Source organism: Sturnira hondurensis, unplaced genomic scaffold (genome assembly GCF_014824575.4).
Source record: "Sturnira hondurensis isolate 20B ecotype Veracruz unplaced genomic scaffold, ASM1482457v3 Scaffold0003801, whole genome shotgun sequence".
Lineage (NCBI taxonomy): Eukaryota > Metazoa > Chordata > Mammalia > Chiroptera > Phyllostomidae > Sturnira > Sturnira hondurensis.
The window spans coordinates 8,248,606-8,269,080 of NW_028076432.1; the positions used below are offsets into that span (position 1 = coordinate 8,248,606).

Sequence of the window (20,475 nt, forward strand, 5' to 3'; positions counted from 1 at the left end):
AAAAATGGACAAATGTATTGAGGTAAACTATGTGAACAATATGATTTTCTTTGTGTCTTCAATATGTGTGGTTAAGAAATAAGGGAGAAAATATGGCACATATATAACAAGGCTGGGATAAGTACTTGTTATCATTCTAGAAAGAAATGAACATCATTTTAATTCTTTCTGTTATTACATAGCTTCATTCTCTCTGATACACTGATACAAATTCTACACGGACATTTGCTTGCACCAAATTCAAGACATTGGTATTGTATACAACTGGTATGTTGTCAACTTTACTAATATCCATCACTGAATTATCTCAGTGGCGAGCACTCCTTTATGCACGCAAAATAAGATCAGGGGACACAAGGTATTACCACTCAAAAAACTCATTCTTCATAAAGAAAAGGCTGTCTTTGTTCTCTTTCATAAATATGAATTCAATAGTTTAGTAACTACCTTCCTTAGAGACAAAAATATTCAGAAGAACATTACGCATCTAAAATATGTCATCTGTAGAAGGTCACTACAATGGATACTATATGCTCAGCCTCCAGCATCCCAAACTCTACCTGAATTACTTACAGTTTTCCACAAACTGTACTGTACATTTCCCTGAGTAGTCACAGGAAGTTTGTTTTTTCCATCTTGGTGCCTAATGCCATGAGGGCACTCAACCCATGTTTGTAGCAAGAAGAGTCAACTTATAACGTCCAGGAAAAAAGAATAATTTCAATGGAAACAGTCAACCTTGTCTCATTTCTAACCTGCCTCCCTATAACTACCTTTTAACTGCTACCATTTATGATGTTTCTCAAAATTCTCCCCATCAACATCTCAGGTTTATCCAATCATATCACATACTGCTTTTGATGCTCAAGGATCTCCTAAATTATGAGCATTAGACGACAAACATTTGGAAGGGGGCCTTGGGATTCACCTAGGATACAACCCACTCACGTGATAATGTACATACTGAGACTCAGAGAGAAGCAATAATGACCTGTCCAGTCACACAGCTGGTAGATGGCAGGTACGAGTGCCCAGGGCACTCCTCATGGAGGCCCCGTGCCTTTTTCAGTTCATAGGTCTGTAGCTACTTCAACGAGTCTTCACGTTTTCTTTCCCTGTCATCTAATTACTTGGTAGGCCGAAATAAACATACATTTTGTTTAAACTTTCCAAATAATGCTATCCTGAGATCTCCTTGACCTTTCAAGTCATAGAATGCCAAAGAACTACACGCGTGACAGTAAATAGCCAAAGCCTGCATTCCTATAATGAAACATCAGCAACCCATGAGAGTCTGGAAACAACCCCATGGTGGCTATCCAGCATTCTTGGCCCATGCCAACCACAGAAATAACCTCCCTTGGTTACTTCTGACCATCCATCACTGTGAGAGGCACAAGACACATGTACAGTCAAGAGCTGAGAATGACAGAGAAATCAGGGGAATAAAAAAAAGAGATAGCCTCCCCCAAGCTTCCGTAGTTCCCGGAAGAATGCGCAAGTTAATGAATGACTTTGCAAAAGTCAAGCCCAGAGTCGACACTCTGAAAAACCATTATCCCTTAAGAAAGCCAGGGGAGATGTAGCCCAGGCAGAACTCTGCCAAAAATCACATTTTCACGATCTCAAACAGATAATATGATTTCCCCACGATTTAACTATGTTCAGCTGCGCCTCATAATGGCAGAAAATACGCTGAACTAGGAGTCAAGAGTCAGGATTCCTTTTCTTCTCCGCTCTCCCTCTAGCTTTGTCACTCAGCTCTGGGCAGGTCACCTGATCGTTCTGGCATTTCTCTGTACTTTGTGTGTCCATCGAATGGAGTAAAGCACAGGGTTTAAGGTTCCTGCCTCCCAGCTCTAACAGCGTAAACAGTGTTTTAAACAAGGCTAAAATGAACTCATTTTAAACATTTGCTAAACACACTGCATTTCCTAATGAACATGACCCTGAGAGACATCCCTCTTCTCTCTTGAAGATATTATATAATAAATAAAGTCAGCGTAGCTGGAAGAAAGACTAAGGACGTCCCTCTCCTCCAATTTCCTAGCTCTCCTCCCTCTCACACCTCATAGTCAACCTGGCTACAAGGCTGGTGCTTAAACCTGTTTTCAAGTGTAAACGTAAAACCTCATTTGCCCTCCAATACCTCTTTTTTTCCATTAATCTTGATTTTTCTCTCTGCATAAATTTGTGAATACCCTTGATTGTGGCTGATTTTGAATTCTGGGTTATATAAAACATCAGTGTTCTTAAAGTTCGTGGAAATTTCCAAGTAGCCCAATTAGTAGGAAGAGAAAATATTTTTTTCCAACTGAAAGCACAAAAAAAAATGTTGAAAGAGGAACTTCTAAGTACATTATTTTCTCAAGTGCCAAATAAGATATTACAGATGAGGGATCAATTCAAAAGCAATTAATCTATCAAATTCCTCTGATTTTAAATTACCCATGTCTGCACAAATCACATTTATAACACTCAAGGAATATGAGTCATTGGAGACCCTCTTAGCTTTTCCAAGCTATAAGAAAACCAATGTCAAAGAACCTGGCTTCAGAAAGTCTAATTTTCTTCCCCTGAATTATTGTCTCATCACAGTCAGTCATATCTTTTGAGAAGTGGGTGGAACTAAACTTTTCTTTCCCCCTTCTCCTACACTTCCAATGAATTTTAAAAACACTTTCTCAAATCATTTATCATTTTGTATTTCAGCATTTTGCTTGCAGGTCTTGCTAAAGTATATAAGCCTCTAAGAAAAGGGGTTTTCCTAGAGACTTTCCTAAAGGCTTAATGTCACATTAGTCTTTATACCAACTATCATTTAAAAAATCTCCTAACCTGTGAGATACTTTGTAAACACGCAATACGACAGAAGCAACCACGTGCCTGGCCCTCAAAAGCAACACGGGCATGCAGTATTTACTTATTCCTTTCAAATAAGCATAGGAAGTCTGCTGGATGAGAGAGAAAATTTTAACCCTCTTTTTAACATCTATTCTTCAGTTTTACTTTGCATTCATTTCTCAATTACCTTCAAACGCTTTCATTTCCAATCCCTCCTTTCCAAAGGAGCCTGGCCCGGAGAAAGAGACAGAGGGGGGTGAAGAGTCCTGGAATAACTAGTACAAAGGAAAGACCAAGGGATGAGCCCGCTGGCGTGGCCTGCGGGGCAGCAGCCGTGCTGACTGGCTGCTGTAGGACCTGCTCAGAGCTCTGCACTTAGAACACTTTGCAAGAGTTCAATGCGGGTAAAATTGAAGGGTCAGTGGTGAATGCTGAGAAGCAGACGCTGATTGTCACTGAATTTTTAGGTTAAGGGGAAGAACAATTCATCTTTGGGTATTACTAACTCATAGTCCTCTCAGGAGACACTACTCAGAATGATTCCAGACAGCAAATACTACACATATTTTATAGTGACAAATCAGTCATATATATAACTGTAATTACCTTCAGAATGGATTTAAAAATAATAATCTTGAGTATCACATAAATGATTCTCTAAGTCATTGTTAGCTAAAATTTAGGATATGATAATGTGCTGTCAGGTGCTATTCAAGGGAGAGTTAGTAAATCTGCTCATACTGTATCCAGTTTCTGGAAATAACTGGTAAAATGCACTTTCAGTGACACTTTTGGTGAACCTGGGCTCTGATCCCAGGCCACCATTTTGGAAGCAGGATTAATATTTACCATACTATATAATATTCTGACACAAAGTGAGTGGAAAGGCCACAGTTCAAAAAATCTACCAGAAAAAAAATGATGGATCCATTTTCTGGGCTTCCACAGTAATTACAGACTAAACAGTGGGGTCAGGGCAGGGGCTGGGAAGGCACGTAGCAAAGCGGAATTCCAGCAAAACACCTGCAGAAGGCAGACGGATTTTAGTTGCACAGATTCTGTGTTTCCACATGAATCTCTCTTCCTAGGAGGGCAAATGAGTTTGGCTTACATATCACTCTGATTAATTTCATGAGCTACATGGAACCTATACTAAGAAGGACAAGTAAGAAATTCTGTGCTCAGTTGGAGAAACTATCAAAGTCTGTCATGGATATAAAAGGAAGAAGTGAGTGTTCATTGGCTATATCATTTCCATTTCTTTTGAAAGTGAATCACACCCATTTCATTTCTGTATCCCCAGAACTCGGCACATAGTAAATATTCAATACATGCTTCAGAATAAATTAATGAAAAATTAAACTTTTTTTTTACCTTGGTTTCGAACAGGGCTAACAAAATTGGTACCGTGAACATTTCTCCAGTCCCAAGAGGTTGGCAAATGTAAAATCTTCTCACGCATTTCAGCGGTTACTGGTGCAGGATTGGGCCTAGGATGAAAATAGACACTTGACGTTAACACACAGTCTTTCGTTTAAGGACAATGCCTAACCTCTGCTCCCATGACCTCAGCCTCCGGGCTGGCTAATACCTGGATTCAGCCCCACGGAGCACTTGCGCCATCAATGTTTCAATGTGTCCATTGCACAATAATGTGACAATCTATATAATGTATCTAGTATACAACTAAGTTGTGTAAATGGCTTTCATCACCGTTTCCTTTTTCATGGTTTAGTAACTTTCCCCTGTGAAATGACACTGTTTTTGTATGTCACTGCAATGCTATTTTTAGTATGTCTCAACAGCTGTGTTTTCTTACTTCCTGCAGATTTTGACCAAGAAAGTAGACACGAGAAGGTAAAGGTGGCCTACAAAGCATAAAGAGAAACAGAGGAATTACTGATGTCTGATTCGGGGGGCACATGGTAGAGACAATGNAATAAATTAATGAAAAATTAAACTTTTTTTTTACCTTGGTTTCGAACAGGGCTAACAAAATTGGTACCGTGAACATTTCTCCAGTCCCAAGAGGTTGGCAAATGTAAAATCTTCTCACGCATTTCAGCGGTTACTGGTGCAGGATTGGGCCTAGGATGAAAATAGACACTTGACGTTAACACACAGTCTTTTGTTTAAGGACAATGCCTAACCTCTGCTCCCATGACCTCAACCTCCGGGCTGGCTAATACCTGGATTCAGCCCCACGGAGCACTTGCGCCATCAATGTTTCAATGTGTCCATTGCACAATAATGTGACAATCTATATAATGTATCTAGTATACAACTAAGTTGTGTCAATGGCTTTCATCACTCTTTCCTTTTTCATGGTTTAGTAACTTTCCCTCATGAAATGACACTGTTTTTGTATGTCACTGCAATGCTATTTTTAGTATGTCTCAACAGCTGTGTTTTCTTACTTCCTGCAGATTTTGACCAAGAAAGTAGACATGAGAAGGTAAAGGTGGCCTACAAAGCATAAAGAGAAACAGAGGAATTACTGATGTCTGATTCGGGGGGCACGTGGTAGGGACAATGAAGTGGTACAACGTAAGCAGACTGGCTTCGCAAACAGAGGATAAACAGCTTCATCACCGCAGAACTACACCTTATGTGATACGCTTGGAAAAGAAGACACAAAAGGAGCGTTGCCTGGGATGATGAAATGATGGCTAGACGTTTTCTGGAAAGAGAAAATTGTTCTACAAGCTTCTCTGCATTAGATATTTCAAACACACACACACGAATAAGGCATTCTAGCCCCTAGCCACACCAGCCTTCTTAAAGTTTGCCCAAGTCTGCTGAATGCTAAGTTCAATATCTTTGTACTGCTGCTCCCTTTTATCTAAAATGCCTATGGTCCAAAGCTTAGAAGAAATCCCCTTAGAGTTTTTCCCTGGCTTCTAATTACAATGGCGGCTCATAGAGCAGCAGCCTCCATCCCCCAACCCCTAACCAAAACTCACTCCTCTCTCTACTCCATCAACTTTTTTGCTAGGGCACTCCTGCTGTATTGGGGTAACATTTATTTTTCTGTTATTGTAAACTACTTGAATTTCTTATTCAACTTGCCATTATCATACTACAGTGTTCTAACTTTCCAGCGGTTACCAAGTTGGTTTTTACCAGGTACCAATTTAGTCACTGGCAAAGATTATTTCTTGGCTTCTTCATGTCCTCTGCAACTAATCCCAAGCAGTTCCTTCTCTCACACACTTCTCTTAAAGGTGGTATAAGTTAATGCTAGGACAGAACAAAAGTGAGATGAAACAAAGGGAAAAATCACTTATGACCATCAATCATAACCTTGGGAACTATAAAGAAGAGATAGTATATTCTAAACAGCAGTGTCAGTTAATTTTTCACTAAAACATTAACTAAGCCAGGGACATTGCTAGAAGATGAACATGAAGTGGTCTTTGACCATATGAAAGACAGCATTAAGAGAATGAAACATAACCCTGGCTGGTGTGGCTCAATGGATTGCGTGCCGGCCTGTGTACCAGAGGGTTGCTGGTTCAGTTCCTGGTTGGGGACCATGCCTGGGTTTCGGGCCAGGTCCCCAGGTGGGGGGGTGTGTGAGAAGCAACTGACTGATGTATCTCTTGCACACTGATGTTTCTCTCCCTCTCTTCCTTTCTCTCTAAAAATAAATAAATATTTTTTAAAAGAGACTAAAGAAATTACCATTAAAAATACAAAGAAATTATAATAATGCTATAAAACTTTAAACTTGGATAATGTCCATGGACTAACAAAGGTACATAAAAAGCTACACATCATAAAATTTTGTAAGTGGGGCAGGAAAAAATGAAACAAAATTAAAACCTTGGATACTTCTTCTGAGATATATGAATAAAAACTAGGGTACAAGAAACTTTGGAAGGAAATAAACAGTTTTTATGGTTTTATATTAAGAAACCAAAAGATTCGATCAATCAGTAAATATTAACTAATTGTGTATATATAATAATACACTAAGAAATACAGAAGATAATAAAGGAATTTGAAAGCAGGTATCTCAGAGCCATACCAACTTCCTTCGAATGGTTTCACCACTTACTGGCCGTGTGACATCAAAGATCCTAAGGTCACGATAATGGACTCCTAACGATAACAGACTCCTATTAAAATGAGCACTAGCATACCTACTGCAAAGGACTTTTATTAATATAGGGCTTAGGACAGGCCTGTCTCTGATAAGTCCTTGGTAAATTATTAAGCTATTGTCATGATAACCATCATTAAGAGGAGTAAATATGGTGCTGATAGATTTAAGTAACTCTCAGGCACATGCAAGGCATTCAAGTGACAACTTCCTCCTTTCCACCATTCCATTAGGCAGAACGTTCGCCCTTCAGTGCACACACAGACAAAGCAAAGCCCACATGGCAAGTGAGGCTGAATGGTGTGAAATGAAGGGAGTGAAAGGGGAATGTGGGAGATGGAGAAGTGGGAATTACAAAGATTACAGTTAGACTGTACATTATTGGCTCTTAATCATTTGGGTCCACATTCTTTAAGAATCTGGTGACTGTTCTGGACTCAGATAGATACCCAAGAATGATACATTTTTTTTATAACTTCAGCAGTTGCACAAACTCCCTAAACCTGAAATTAAGAATCTCTGAGAGTTTCTATTACATACAAAATGCTACTGAAAATGAGGCCGCTAGCCCACAACGTCTGCTTCACCATTTCCAACTTCATTCAATTCCGTCTCCATATCTCAAACCTTCTATGGAACATAAGCCTCAAAAGTAGCCCATCATAAAGCTAGCTCTCTTCCAGAACAAAGATGGTTGGGTGGAAGGAAAGAAGAATCAGGCACAAGAGTTCCTCAGACAGCCCTGATTAGTGTGGCTCAGTTGGCTGGGCCTTGTCCTGCAAAATGAAGGGTTGCTGGTGCCTAGTCGGGGCCCGTGCCTGGGTTGTAGGTTTAGTCCTCAATCAGGGTGCACGCAGGGGGCAACCGATCCATGTTTCTCTCTCACACAGATGTTTCTCCCCTTCTTTCTGCCTCCCTTCCCCTCTCTCTAAAAATAAATGACTAAAATCTTAAAAGAATAGTTTAAAAGAGTTCCTCTACTTGGCACATGAAATGCAGCAAAACAGTTGTGCCTGAGGCTCACATCTTTCAGGCAGGAGCCCCTCTCCCCATTCACTTTACAAATCTAAGACGGGATAGGCCACGCTCCATTCTCCAGTTTTGAATATCCAGAGCGTGTCACAGACTGGAAATGCCATAGAACATGCCTTGAGACATATTACATACAATATTAGGAATATTGTATATTCTTTTTTGAAAAAGGGGCAGAACTGTGAGAAAATGCTGTCAATTTGATAGGAAAAATCTCCAAACAGCCTTGTAGTTGAAAAATACCAGAGCATTCGGGTTACTAGTCTACAGATAAAAAGTTAGAATGCATTTTACTTAGTTAACAATTAATTCACCAGTGGCCTTTTCAAACAATACAATCTGAACCACAGATTCTATTTATATTAAGGAAATAGCTTATTCTCAGAAATTTGGAACATATTGTGATGTACCAAGGGGAAATACTTGCCCACAGAATTTACTGACTCTCATTAGCTCCCTGTGGGTTTCAGTTGCATAAATTTCTCCTGAAGCAAGACATGGCATCACAGAAATACCCTTGGCTACTTTACAAACATTAACCTTATATATGCGGATCTTTCTAGCTACAGTTTTGAAGGAATTTTTAAAAATCTACCAAATCCCTGACTATATAAATTACAAGTATTATCACCTAATTTCCTAAAGTAAGAATACACCATGGGGTACGTAAGCTAAAGATAGAAAGTATTACTTCTGGCTGAGGGTAAATAGAGGTATGCTGGTAAATAAGAAATATTTTTCTTGAACCTTAAAACAGAGAGAGGATTTTTGAGGTTTTTATAGGTGTTAAATTCGACGGTTATCATAGGCAAACTGAGGGGTATCTGAGGCAAAGGGAATGGAATGAATGGAGGTTATGTGAAAGAAAAGACTCCAGTAATTGTGCCATACATTTGAAAGCAGGTCACAGTAGTAAATATAGTTATCGTCAAATATAGGTGGTTTTTGTTACCAAGTTAAATTTAGTCATTATGCAATAGGCAGGAACACAATAATAGCTGAGTATAGAAAGATGAAACTGGCTGTATTTTATAAAAAAGCTAAGAATGGGGACAGAGAGGGAAAGAGAGCAAAGAGACAGGCGGCAAGAGGCTAATCCATAAAGCAGGAAAGAGACCACAAAGCCCTAACTAAGCCAGCATTCAGAAAATGCAAAGGAAGTCAGATGCTGTGAAAGCAATACCCATAAATAGGACTTGGAGGGCATTCGAGTATGTATGAATAGGAGAGGAAGATGGTCAGAAAGAAGGATGACAGAAAAAAATCATGTTGGGATGACCAGTAAAATGGTGGGCAATCCAGGGAGAGAGGCTGATTGGAATAGAGGCTGGCACTCAACACAAATGTCTTTATCAGTGGTACAGAGCTGTGCTTTGTTACCTGGGGATTCTCCGGCTGTGGCCACCGCTTCTCCTCATCATCTCTCTCAGGGTGAGAGTCTCGTATTCCATGTATGCGGTTGCAGTCCAAGACTTCTGAGCAGCATTGATCGCTCTCACAAAGTCGTGATTATATTTGTAGAGCCTATTGGAATACCTGCCAACAAAAAATAAAACAGCTCTAGGTACACTTTTTACTGATATAAATAGACTCCTCTGAAATAGGCACTCTTATCCTCTGGGCCAAAGTGGAAAGGGGTATAATTTTTCAGGAAGGCATTTTCTTTGGGAATGTAACGTCAGCGGTTTATTCAAATCTTCAAAATAATCTTTATTCTAAAATAAAAATGTATTTAAAAACCCCACACGTTAGGAGCACCACAGTATACAGAGAGGCATAAAATGCCGAATTGCCAAACAGTCAACAGGACAGGCGACATCACATGTACAGAACACAAAACTCAGATGGACTGAAATTACAAGATAAAATAAAATCCAACTTCAGAAAACAAGAATCAAAATATTAAGAATCCTTGAACTATTCTTGACCCTAATGAGATTCCACTGCACTCAAGTCATCTTACTGTGAGGCACGCAGCACGTGACCCCATCGGCCCAGCGAAGAGATCCCTGGGAGCCTGCATGGCGGCATCAGACTTTCCAACAATGAATGGTAAGCTATTCCGACCTGAAAAGTTCCCTTAATGTGGCTCTACAGACATCAGGCTTTTGAAATACATCCTCCTCACTGTCCCTCACATTTTACACAAACTCTTGTTTATAGCACAGTCAGTGTTGATATCCTTTGTTCAAACAAAGCTGCTTTTCTGGCACCAAAGCAAAGTTGGGTTTAGTTCATAAATGAAGACATAACCTATGAGTCCAAAAGACACCATCCACTTTTGCCTGAGGTCATATATGTATAGACACACATGTATACACGTGTACACACACGCACAGACACATATCAACATGCACACTGCATGTATATATGTACAGCGTATAACGTGTACACACATGTATACATGTGTGGTATGTGTGCATGTAATGATAACATTAAAATTTGAGAAGCTCTGGTTTACCTGATGCCAAATGCTTGGATTCAGATGTAAATAAATATAGCACACTAAAAGCATGTTTACAAAGCCAAAAAAATTGGAGGAGTTGATTATTTATTTAATTCAAATATGTGTCCTACCTTTGTGCCAGGTACTAAAAATTATAGAATTTATCATATTACTACTACTAAATAAGATTCAGGGATTAAGTGTGACTCATTACCCAAGACTTCCGTAAATTTTCCATTAGGCAAACTTTCCATTATGCAGGATATCCCTAACCTGAGTAACGTCTTAGTTATACTGTGAACTTTTCTTTCTCTTAATTTAGATGTTCATAGAGAAACCATTTTGCTATGGTCAAAAAACCTGGCAGCACTGAAATTTATAAGAAAAACACGCAGCCACATAGATAATGGTTGATTGTTCTACCAAAGTCACTCCCTTTCTTCCCCATTTGCTGCAGTGAAACCAAAGAGGCACCTTTATTAAACAGATTATAAAACTGCTTGTATCATATTCTTCACGATATTATCACAACAAAAACAAACTATGGTTACTTGTTTCTTTAGACAAGAGTAAATTTTAAATTGTAAATGTATATCTTGAAATAGTTTCCACTGATAAGAGTTGCTATTTCATGGACCTCAAGTGTCTGAGGAGCAATAACCAGCCTTACTTCCCTTGTTGGTGTATCATAACTTCTAACGAAACATCATATACTACACACATTACAGTAATGAGCAAGTAGGTCCTAAACACTGTCACTTTTAGGGCCTGAGGTCCAATGAGATTAAGGAGGAGGCACGGAGGCCAGTTCCTGGTGAATGAGAGTGAGCTGGACATGAAGTCACCGGCACTTTCGGGTCCACATGGGATGGAAGGGAACAGACATGGCTGGCCATAAGCACTACAGAACATCCAAAAATGAGGACAGCAGCAACCACTGGGGTAGTGTGAGGCCAGCCAATGACCCTGGGGCCGAAAAGAAGAAAAGGAAACAAAAAAAGAAGAAAGAGAAAGGCAGCGAGACAGCTGCAGCCTAGAAACATGTGAAGATGAACTCTTGGCCAGCAGGGAGGATCCGGGAAATACAGAAGGCTATTCAGCTGTTTTCAGTGGGTCAGGGACCTGTCACAACAGTGGAGGAAGCTAGCAAACAAAGGAGCCACTTCAGGGACACACAGCCCATCCCACACTGGGAGAAGTGGAAAACACCCATGGTGCAAGGAGCTCAACAAAGACAACATCTGCCAGGAGCCCCGCACCTGCCCCAGGACTTCACCTGGTGTGCCTTGGGACAGGGGGACTGCTAAAAGAATTACACAGCCTCCTGAATGAGAATTATGTGGAAGATGATGACAAGTGTTCCAATTCGATAACCGTATTTGAGGACTATAAGAAGCACTGGACCATAAAATGCACCTAGGTTTTAGAGGAGGAAAATAGGAAAAAAATTTTGAAGTAAAAAATGTGGTAAAATATTTAATAATCTGTGACCCCACTCAACCACTACCCCCCCACAGCGAGCCAGGTAAGGTACATTCGAACTATATGATGCACCCAAATTTGGGGGGTGCCTCTTATAGTCTGAAAAATACGAAGGTCCCCAGAATTTATTTTATGGACTCTTGGGCTGCCTGGCTGGCTCCCTCAGTGGCACTGTGGGGTTCGAGTTGCCTCTGGTCGGAAACTGGTTGGGTTCATCAGCACCATCCCAGCAAACAACCACATTTAAGACATACAGAGGTGACGGAGATCCATTTCCTGTGTGCGCACAACACGTTGTGCTCCAGGGAGTTGGCTCCAGTCCTGATCCATGAGATAAGTGGGTAGGTTCAGCTGCAGGGCATTTTACACTGCCGTGGCGATATTTCCAAAGCCTGTTGACACCTGTAGGTACTGGTGTCAGTCCCTAAACCCACTGAAGTTTTTCTACCTGAGTGGAAATATGACCATGCAGATACCATGAAACTCTATTGACTGCCCTAGTCTTCCAAGACAGCTGAACCGTGACCAGTGGAAAACAAGGACATTCTAGCCGTGCACCAGCTGCTCACCAGGTACCTGAAGCCCTTTCACCTCATGCCGGTCATGACCCAGGAAGAGGCAGAGCACTGGTTCTATCCCCAGGAGAATATCATTGACACGTTCGGGGTGGAGAATGCAAATGGGGAGGTGACAGACTTCCTGTGTTTTTATTTTTATATGCTTCCCTCCACCATCCTGAGCCATCCAACTCACAAGAGTCTAAACGCTGCTTACTCTTTCTACAAAGCTCACACCCAGACTCCTCTTGTAGACTTCATGAGCGACACCCTTGCTCCTGCCAAAATTTAAGCATTTGGCTTCTTCAATGCACTGGATCTCATGGAGCACAAGACCTTTCTGAAGAAACTCAAGTTTGACATAGGGATGGCAACCTGACTACCACCTTTACAACTGGAAGTGGTCCCCACGTGCGGGCAGAGTTTGGGCTGGTGTTATGGGAACCAGTTGCTAGTGAGATTCTGGATAAAGGCAATGAGAATTCAAACCAGGAAATGGAACCCTACCACTTGTTAGTCCAGTTTTCACAAACACAAGAACCCCTTACAAAGGAAACAGAAGTGAACAAGCTTTACCAAACCACCACTGAACTTGACAATTGTACTACAGTGGCATAGGCCGTGTGATGTCACCTCTGGCCAGGTTTCCGGTCTCCCGGTTTTCTAGTTAATCACACTCTTATGCAGCGATGATCCAGGGAATGTAACTGTTGAAAACTAGCTTGTGATTGGCGAATTACAGAATTAACGGGTGAAGTACATATATTGCCCCTAGCCGGTGTGGCTTATTTGGTTAAAGCATCATCCCACAAATCAAACGTTCTCAGTTGTGGGTTTGATCTCCAGCCAGGGGTCCTGATTGACCTATTTCTGTCTTACATCGATGTTTCTCTCCCTCCCTCCCTTCCCCCCTCTCTAAAATCAATAAGCATGTCCTCAGGTGAGAATTAAAAAATGTATGTACATACATATTTTTAAAAATCCAATGAGATTAAAAATGATGTACCTTACTATGGGTTAGCAGATCATTATAAGCCGAAAGAGATCTTGAGCTTAATTTCACCCCAAATGCTCCTTTCACAGGTGAGGCAACCTATATTCTCAGCACGCCAATTAGCAGTTTGGCTTCTTCACTAAATGAAGCAATGTTCGAAATATCAAAAAGGCACGACAGCACAGAGTGCATTTCAAATGGCAGAGTAAAAAGTGGAAAGCTTATTAGGACATGGGTTGCTCAATGGGCAAGTGAAGCCAAGCAATTTAAAAGATAAATTAAAATGGGGGGGCACGGATCAGCCTAGATGCAGCTCAGCATTCCCAGACAAGTGCATTTTGTCCTCTCTAAACTCGTGCCCCCACCTCTCTGCTCCGGTCACACCCCGCTAATGTGACCTGCTTTTGACAATGTGTTCACATACACTTTCAGTGGATTTCACAACTCAATAAAACAGGAAAAGCTGCTACCAATAATATTTCTTTCCCTCTTCCTTCTCAAATCAACAAAAGTCTGAAATCTCTTATTCGTGTTGTTCCGTTACCCAAAGTGCACCCAACTTAACAGAAACATTCACTGAAGGTTATAGCCTGATTTGTATCTTGTCAAAATTCAGATGTTGAAGTCCTAACCTCCAGTACTTCAGCATGTGACAGTATTTAGAGATAGGGCCTCTAAAGAAGAAAGTAAGGCAAAAAGAGGTCATATGAGGAAGCTTTAATTCAGGATGGAGGGTGTTCTTACAGGAAGTGGAAATGAGGACACAGGCAGAGGGAGAATCATCTGAGGACACAGAGAAGGCAGCCATTTGCAAGCCGAGGAGAGAGGCGTCAGAGGAAAGCAAACCTGCCCACACCTTGATCTTGGACTTCCAGCTTCCAGCACTGAGAGAAAATAAATTTCTGTTGTTTAAGCCCTTAAGCCTGTGGTACTCTGCTGTGGCAGCCCTACCAAATGACACACACAACACAAATACTAAGAATTTTAATTTCAGTTACTATTGCCCTGTTTAAAATTTATATTCAGTTAGTACTGCCTATAGTTGTTGCAATATAAACATATGTATCTACAAATATTATGCAACATGTTTTCACATAGCAATAATAAAATAATTTTATTTATTAGTCATTGCAGTTAGGTAGTCCTCTTATATAAATTTTCTTTAAAGCCATCATTGTTACATTAGTTTTGGAGTGCTTTGGGGGGGAAAAAAGGTTCTTCTCTCAATTACATCAGTCAACATATTTTTCCAGTCAAGTTTTGTTTCCAAGCCAAATAAATTTTATATAATCAAAACAAAAATTTTTAAGAATCAACATACACACATAACTATATATACTATAAACCAAACGAAATATATCTTTCATTGGTGACAACTCACTCACTTTTCCTTGAGATTCTGAAGGTGTGCCGTGTTCACGATCCCATTCTCAGAGGCAGTTCCCACCTTCCTTCCGGTGAAACAAGCCCAGTTCCGGCCCAGTACATCATGCACCCACCCAGTCATCGTCTCGTGGCAGTAACTGGTCACCTTCCTGCCTTCTTCTTTATACTGCAATTAAATAAGGGGAGGAAAAGCCAGGTGAATCTGTGGTCAACTCTCAAGTCCATTTCCCCCGCCTCTCAGTCACAGGAAAGACACCCCCTTTTTGTTTCACCTTGGGGATCAGCTCTGCCAAGGAAAACAGAAACTTCACCCTGAGAGCTTGCATTCTCAGAGAGTGTTCTGGACAAGGAACAGAAATAAATGTCTACATGATAAGCATTGCATGTCACCAAATGACATTTGCATAACAAAACACTTGTGGCTATGAAAGGCGAGGAAAGAAACCACCATTTTAATAGCAAATGCCACATTCCAGGCATTTTACAAATTACCTCATTTAATCCTCACAATAAGCCTATGAGGAAGCAGACACCCCAATCCCCTTCTGCCAAGTAGAAAATAAAGACCCGGCTCAGAGGGGATATGTAGCCTCTACATGAGCTAACAGAGCTGCCTCGGGGCAGAAACTAAATCCCAGTAGGGCAGGCTCTATTTCTCCACTCAGAGAAGATCCACCCCGACAAAACACAGGAACACGTGATGAATACTTTCATAGGACTGAAAATCCTTTTCTTCTGTCAATCTTCAAATGTAGTAGGCTATTCAGATAGTAGGCTATTAGTAGGCTATTAGTAACCTAATAGTAGGCTATTCAGATCATAAAGTAACCTCAGTACTGAATATTCTCTCTACCTCATTTCACTAATATGGCTCTTTGTCTTATTNGCCAAGTAGAAAATAAAGACCCAGCTCAGAGGGGATATGTAGCCTCTACATGAGCTAACAGAGCTGCCTCGGGGCAGAAACTAAATCCCAGTAGGGCAGGCTCTATTTCTCCACTCAGAGAAGATCCACCCCGACAAAACACAGGAACACGTGATGAATACTTTCAGAGGACTGAAAATCCTTTTCTTCTGTCAATCTTCAAATGTAGTAGGCTATTCAGATCATAAAGTAACCTCAGTACCGAATATTCTCTCTACCTCATTTCACTAATATGGCTCTTTGTCTTATTTCAATGCTAACTACAAAGTGATAGATCTGGAATTGGAACTCAGAGGCTTTGGCTCCAGAGCCTAAAATCCTCTTGTTACAACATCTTTTCACAGGGGAAGGAGACATTTTCCGCAGCGAAAGTGAGTGTGAGACGCAGGGACTAAAAAGCATGCTAGTTTTTATAAGGAAGGACTTGGGCACAATTTCAGGCATTGATTTAATTTCAGGAAACAAAGGCAGCCAAATTGGCACCACGGTCAGCTGTGTTTCAATGCTTTTCTTGACGAAAGTACACAGTGGGTCCATGGGCTGCACTCAGCGGACTCCCACTCTGAGATAATGAATACTACTTTACCTGCATACAGGGGTTGGCATACTTCCTTTTTAAGGGCCATATTGCAATATTTTAAGGCTTGCAGGCTTCAAGGCCTCTGTCACAACCACTCGACTTCATCATGCAAAGTAAAAGATGCATAAGGAATGCATAAATGAATAAACTAGAACATGTTCTGATAAAACTTTATTTAAAAGAACAGGACTATAGTTTGCAAACCCCAAATTTAGAGGAATGAGTGGGCTAAACTACACTTAAAGATAAAATTACCTTATTGGATATGACTATTTCTGAATGCAAATCATATTTATTGGTATAGTTAAAAATGAATGGCCTTAGAATCCAAAAGAGCTAGATTTGAATCCTGGATTCCCCACTCACTAAGCTATATAGCACAGGATAAGTTACTATGGGCTACTCCTAGGTACACTTTGCTTCAGTCTCAGTGGTTCATGATATTGTGAAGCCCATCTGTCCACCTCTGGCTAGCAATATCTCACCAGCATGAGTTCAGCTCACCACGCCTCATGTCCCTGCTAAAGCCCAACTCAGGACAAGGAACTTGGAAACAAAGGCCGAGGATATAATCAGGATGCAATGTTGGAGGGGATGTTGTGTGAAATAGTTGACGAAATGTATGCTCACTTTGCTGAGCTACATGTAACCACAATTTTTATAGATCAAAAGCAGTCTAATATTGCTAACCTCACATGAGGCAACCTACATGCCTCGTAGTTCCACTTAGCGTTTCTCTTTGGCACAGCCTCTTGACCGTGTTCCCTATTCCCCTGTCATGTGCCAGTCACGCAGGCCAGGTTGTGGCTAAGCCAATGCTCCCCTCCTCCCTCCTCCCTCTTCTGCTGCTTTAGAAAGCAGTCTTGACGAGGCTTTAACAGTTCTAAAGATCTACCTTACAGAAATCATCGAATACAAAACAATGGAAATAACCCTACTAAACATGGAAGACACCCAGTGCAGCATCACAGAAAAGGTCAAAACAAAAACAAGAACAAAAGAAGAGCCTGAATTTTCAAGTATAAAAAAATAATTAAGTAGTAAATTAATGCTTCAAAGGAATATGATACAACATTTGAAATGTAAATGGGAGTTTCATAGAAGAGTTAGGCAATCTAAGGCCGGGGGGCGGGGGGGGGCACCTGCTTTCACAAACATAGCCTTCCTGGGACATTGCCCGGCCACTTGTCTGCGCTGCCTGTGGCTGCTGTTGGGGGAGGGCGCAGAACTGAGTAGCTGCTTCAGAAACACGAGGCCCATGAAGCCTAACACGCTCAGTGTCTAAGAAAAAGTGTGCTGACACCTCCATCAAACAATAAAAGCAGAACATCCATGATACATCAAGAGGAAAAAAATACAAGGTAGTACTTAAGTTGAATGCAAATATATACATTGTTTATGAAATATGGTTTTTAAAAACAGAAATGAGAGGTGAAATGAGAGCGTGGGAGGGATTCTCTTGGTTACTTACCAAACGAAGATTGTTATACATATTTTGTCAAATTAATCACTTTAAAAATATTCTTATTTCCTACGACCAAGACTTGCAGCCTAGGAAGTCCTGGAACAGGACTTCTATGCAGGATGGTACGCCCAGACGTACCAGAGACTGCTATCCTGAATCCATATGGCACTGTGATTACACTTCCTGGAAACAATCATGACTTATATAACGTATTTTGTATTTTGCTAAGCTCTTTCATTTACTTATCAAATATTTATTGATCAGATAATATTTCCCAGGCACTGTGCAAAGTGCGAGGTGTGCATGTTCATATGTGTTGACGAGGCCCCAGCCCTTAAGTTGAGAATTTAATGAAGTGAATACATATATAAATAATTCATTACAACATCATGTGGTTCAGCAACCTAACCATGTTTGGAGAAGCCCAGAAAACTTCCCCATCTAAGCAAAAAATTTACATCACAGATGAAATGACTTTTCCCGCAGACCAAAAGAGTTAGGGGCATTCAAAGTGGAAGAAATAGGCCCCGAGTTTCCCATGATGTGGTTCTGCCCACCTACTCGGCACAACTGAGTCATAGCTATAAGCATGGAGGCTATCACCAAATAAAGTTCCCCTGAGAGAGGACAGCGGGCTCGTTATTTTGAGAGGGGGAAATCACTAGAGGATGACTAACTTTGCCTCAGTCTTTCCATCATTTAGATTTGTTCAAGGTCTCTGTACTCCTCCTCATCGCCAGTATTACAAAACTACTGGACCTTAACATTTATTTATCTATCACTTCATACTTCATAAACATTTCACAGATTACTCATAAATCTTAAATGTTCAAGAGAGGAGAAATAATCGTCTCAGGGGACAAAAAAGAGAAAGACTTAGAGAAGGTGTCTAACTAGAGTTTATAATCAAGGACTCCTAGAATGGAGCATTCTTCCCAGTACCACACGCCACTTCCTCGTATACTTTGTCTTCTCACAAAGAGCTAGAGAAGTAACCATGTGATTCAATTGTCAAAAACACTGAGAGAAGAGACCTAGAAGCCATGCAGCAAAGGCTTAAAGCCCAGTTTGCAAAAGGGTTTCCTTCTGTACCATTTGAGCCTCACAATGATTTCTCAGGATAATAGGCATTATTTTTCTCATAAAAAAGTGGCTTTGCAAAGTTAAATGGAGAGGAAAAATTTGAATATGAGTTGACAGTTACAAGGCTCACTGCTTTATCCATCCTTTCCCTTAAAGAAAACTTGAGGTCCAAATTATTGCTGAAGGTCCTTCAAGGGCCACCTAAATACTCTGGAAGCACTAATGACCATTCCTTACTGCTCAGGTGCCTATGTTTCCTTGACCCGTCAGTCTTTTTCCCACTTTTGCCAAGGGTTTTTGATGCAAAGCAGTAGAGAGGACCTGGTCTGAGGCGGGACTGCCGGACTGGATCCAGCTCTGCCACTCACTGGCTGTGTGGTCCTGAGCAAGTTACTTATTCCTGGACGTTTGGTTGCTGCATTTGTAAGACGAGGACAACAATAACGGCCTTCACCTCACAGGTCCTATTTTATACATACTAACCTATTTGATTTTGACAGCAGCCTATGAGGTTGTTTACACACACGCACACACTAAGTACCGTGAGAACAGGAGTTTTGTTTATTCAGTATGTAGGAAACTGGCACAAAGAAACAGTTAGAACAACAAAGGCAAAGTGCTATTTCAACAATAACACAGAAACTGAGAAGAAATACAAAGTTTACCATTAACAGAAGTGTGGTGCAGCCATGGTCTCAGAGACCAAATTCTGACTCTCAGTGTTACTTCAGAGGTGTCAGCAGCTTTCCCCTCCAAACCTGGTTCCTATCAGTAAATTTAGCTGGACCTAGGAGTTCCAAAATATCTCTTCAAGCTTCCGAATATAGTCCTTATATCCGTGGGTTTCCTATTTAATATTCCTAAAGCCAGGTAAATAATTCTTACTTGCGGCACACTATTTACATACTTAGAGTAGTTTTATATCTAATACTAAATAATCATTTTTAAAAAAATGCTGTCATGGTTGTTGTTTTAACTGAAATGAATGTACGAAGGAACCTGCCCACTTTTGTACCATTTCCGATACACTAAATTGATGAAGCTATTTTCTATTCACTAAATTTACCTTATATTATTCTGCAGTTTTTCCAATCTCAAATAATTTTTTTAGAACCTAAAACCACCCTCTAGAAGGTTGGACGGGGCTGCACCACACTGCGTACGGCAGCTTCCACTTGGGGGAAGTGAGGCAAGAGCCCAGCCAGCAGCCAAGTGCACTCAGCAGCCCAGCTGGCAGGACCACACACGGTGCCGTTAGCTTCTGGTCTGAACGTTCCCAGGGTGTCCACCGCTATTCCTGCTATTGTGAAACACTTCTTATGTGATTTTGGACATTATTACCAATTAAGAAGTTGAAGTCTTGGCTACACTATCCACTTTGAAATGTAGCCAAAATTTTTTTTCCCTAAGAGTACTATGTCTTTTCTATAAACATTAGTCTCTGAATCCGGCTTTGCACAGATTGGGGTAATGTAAGTTTCTACTCATTAATGCCAATTTCTATCAAAGCAAATAGGTAACTTCATAAAGTTTGAAGAACCTCCAGACCCTTGCACTTATGTTTAGAAAACTACGA

At 40.7% G+C, this 20,475-nt stretch overlaps 1 protein-coding gene across 1 annotated transcript in view; it reads right to left on the minus strand.

The window, feature by feature from the left end:
* The window catches only part of CTSC (cathepsin C), a 37,546-nt gene that overhangs the window by 2,730 nt on the left and 14,341 nt on the right, over window positions 1-20,475 (minus strand). Inside the window, exons 3-5 of the mRNA XM_037042922.1 lie at window positions 14,846-15,012; window positions 9,362-9,517; window positions 4,817-4,932 (exon numbers count right to left, since the gene is read on the minus strand). Of these exons, the coding sequence (XP_036898817.1) occupies window positions 4,817-4,932; window positions 9,362-9,517; window positions 14,846-15,012 (439 nt within the window). The remainder of the gene's footprint in view (window positions 1-4,816; window positions 4,933-9,361; window positions 9,518-14,845; window positions 15,013-20,475) is intronic.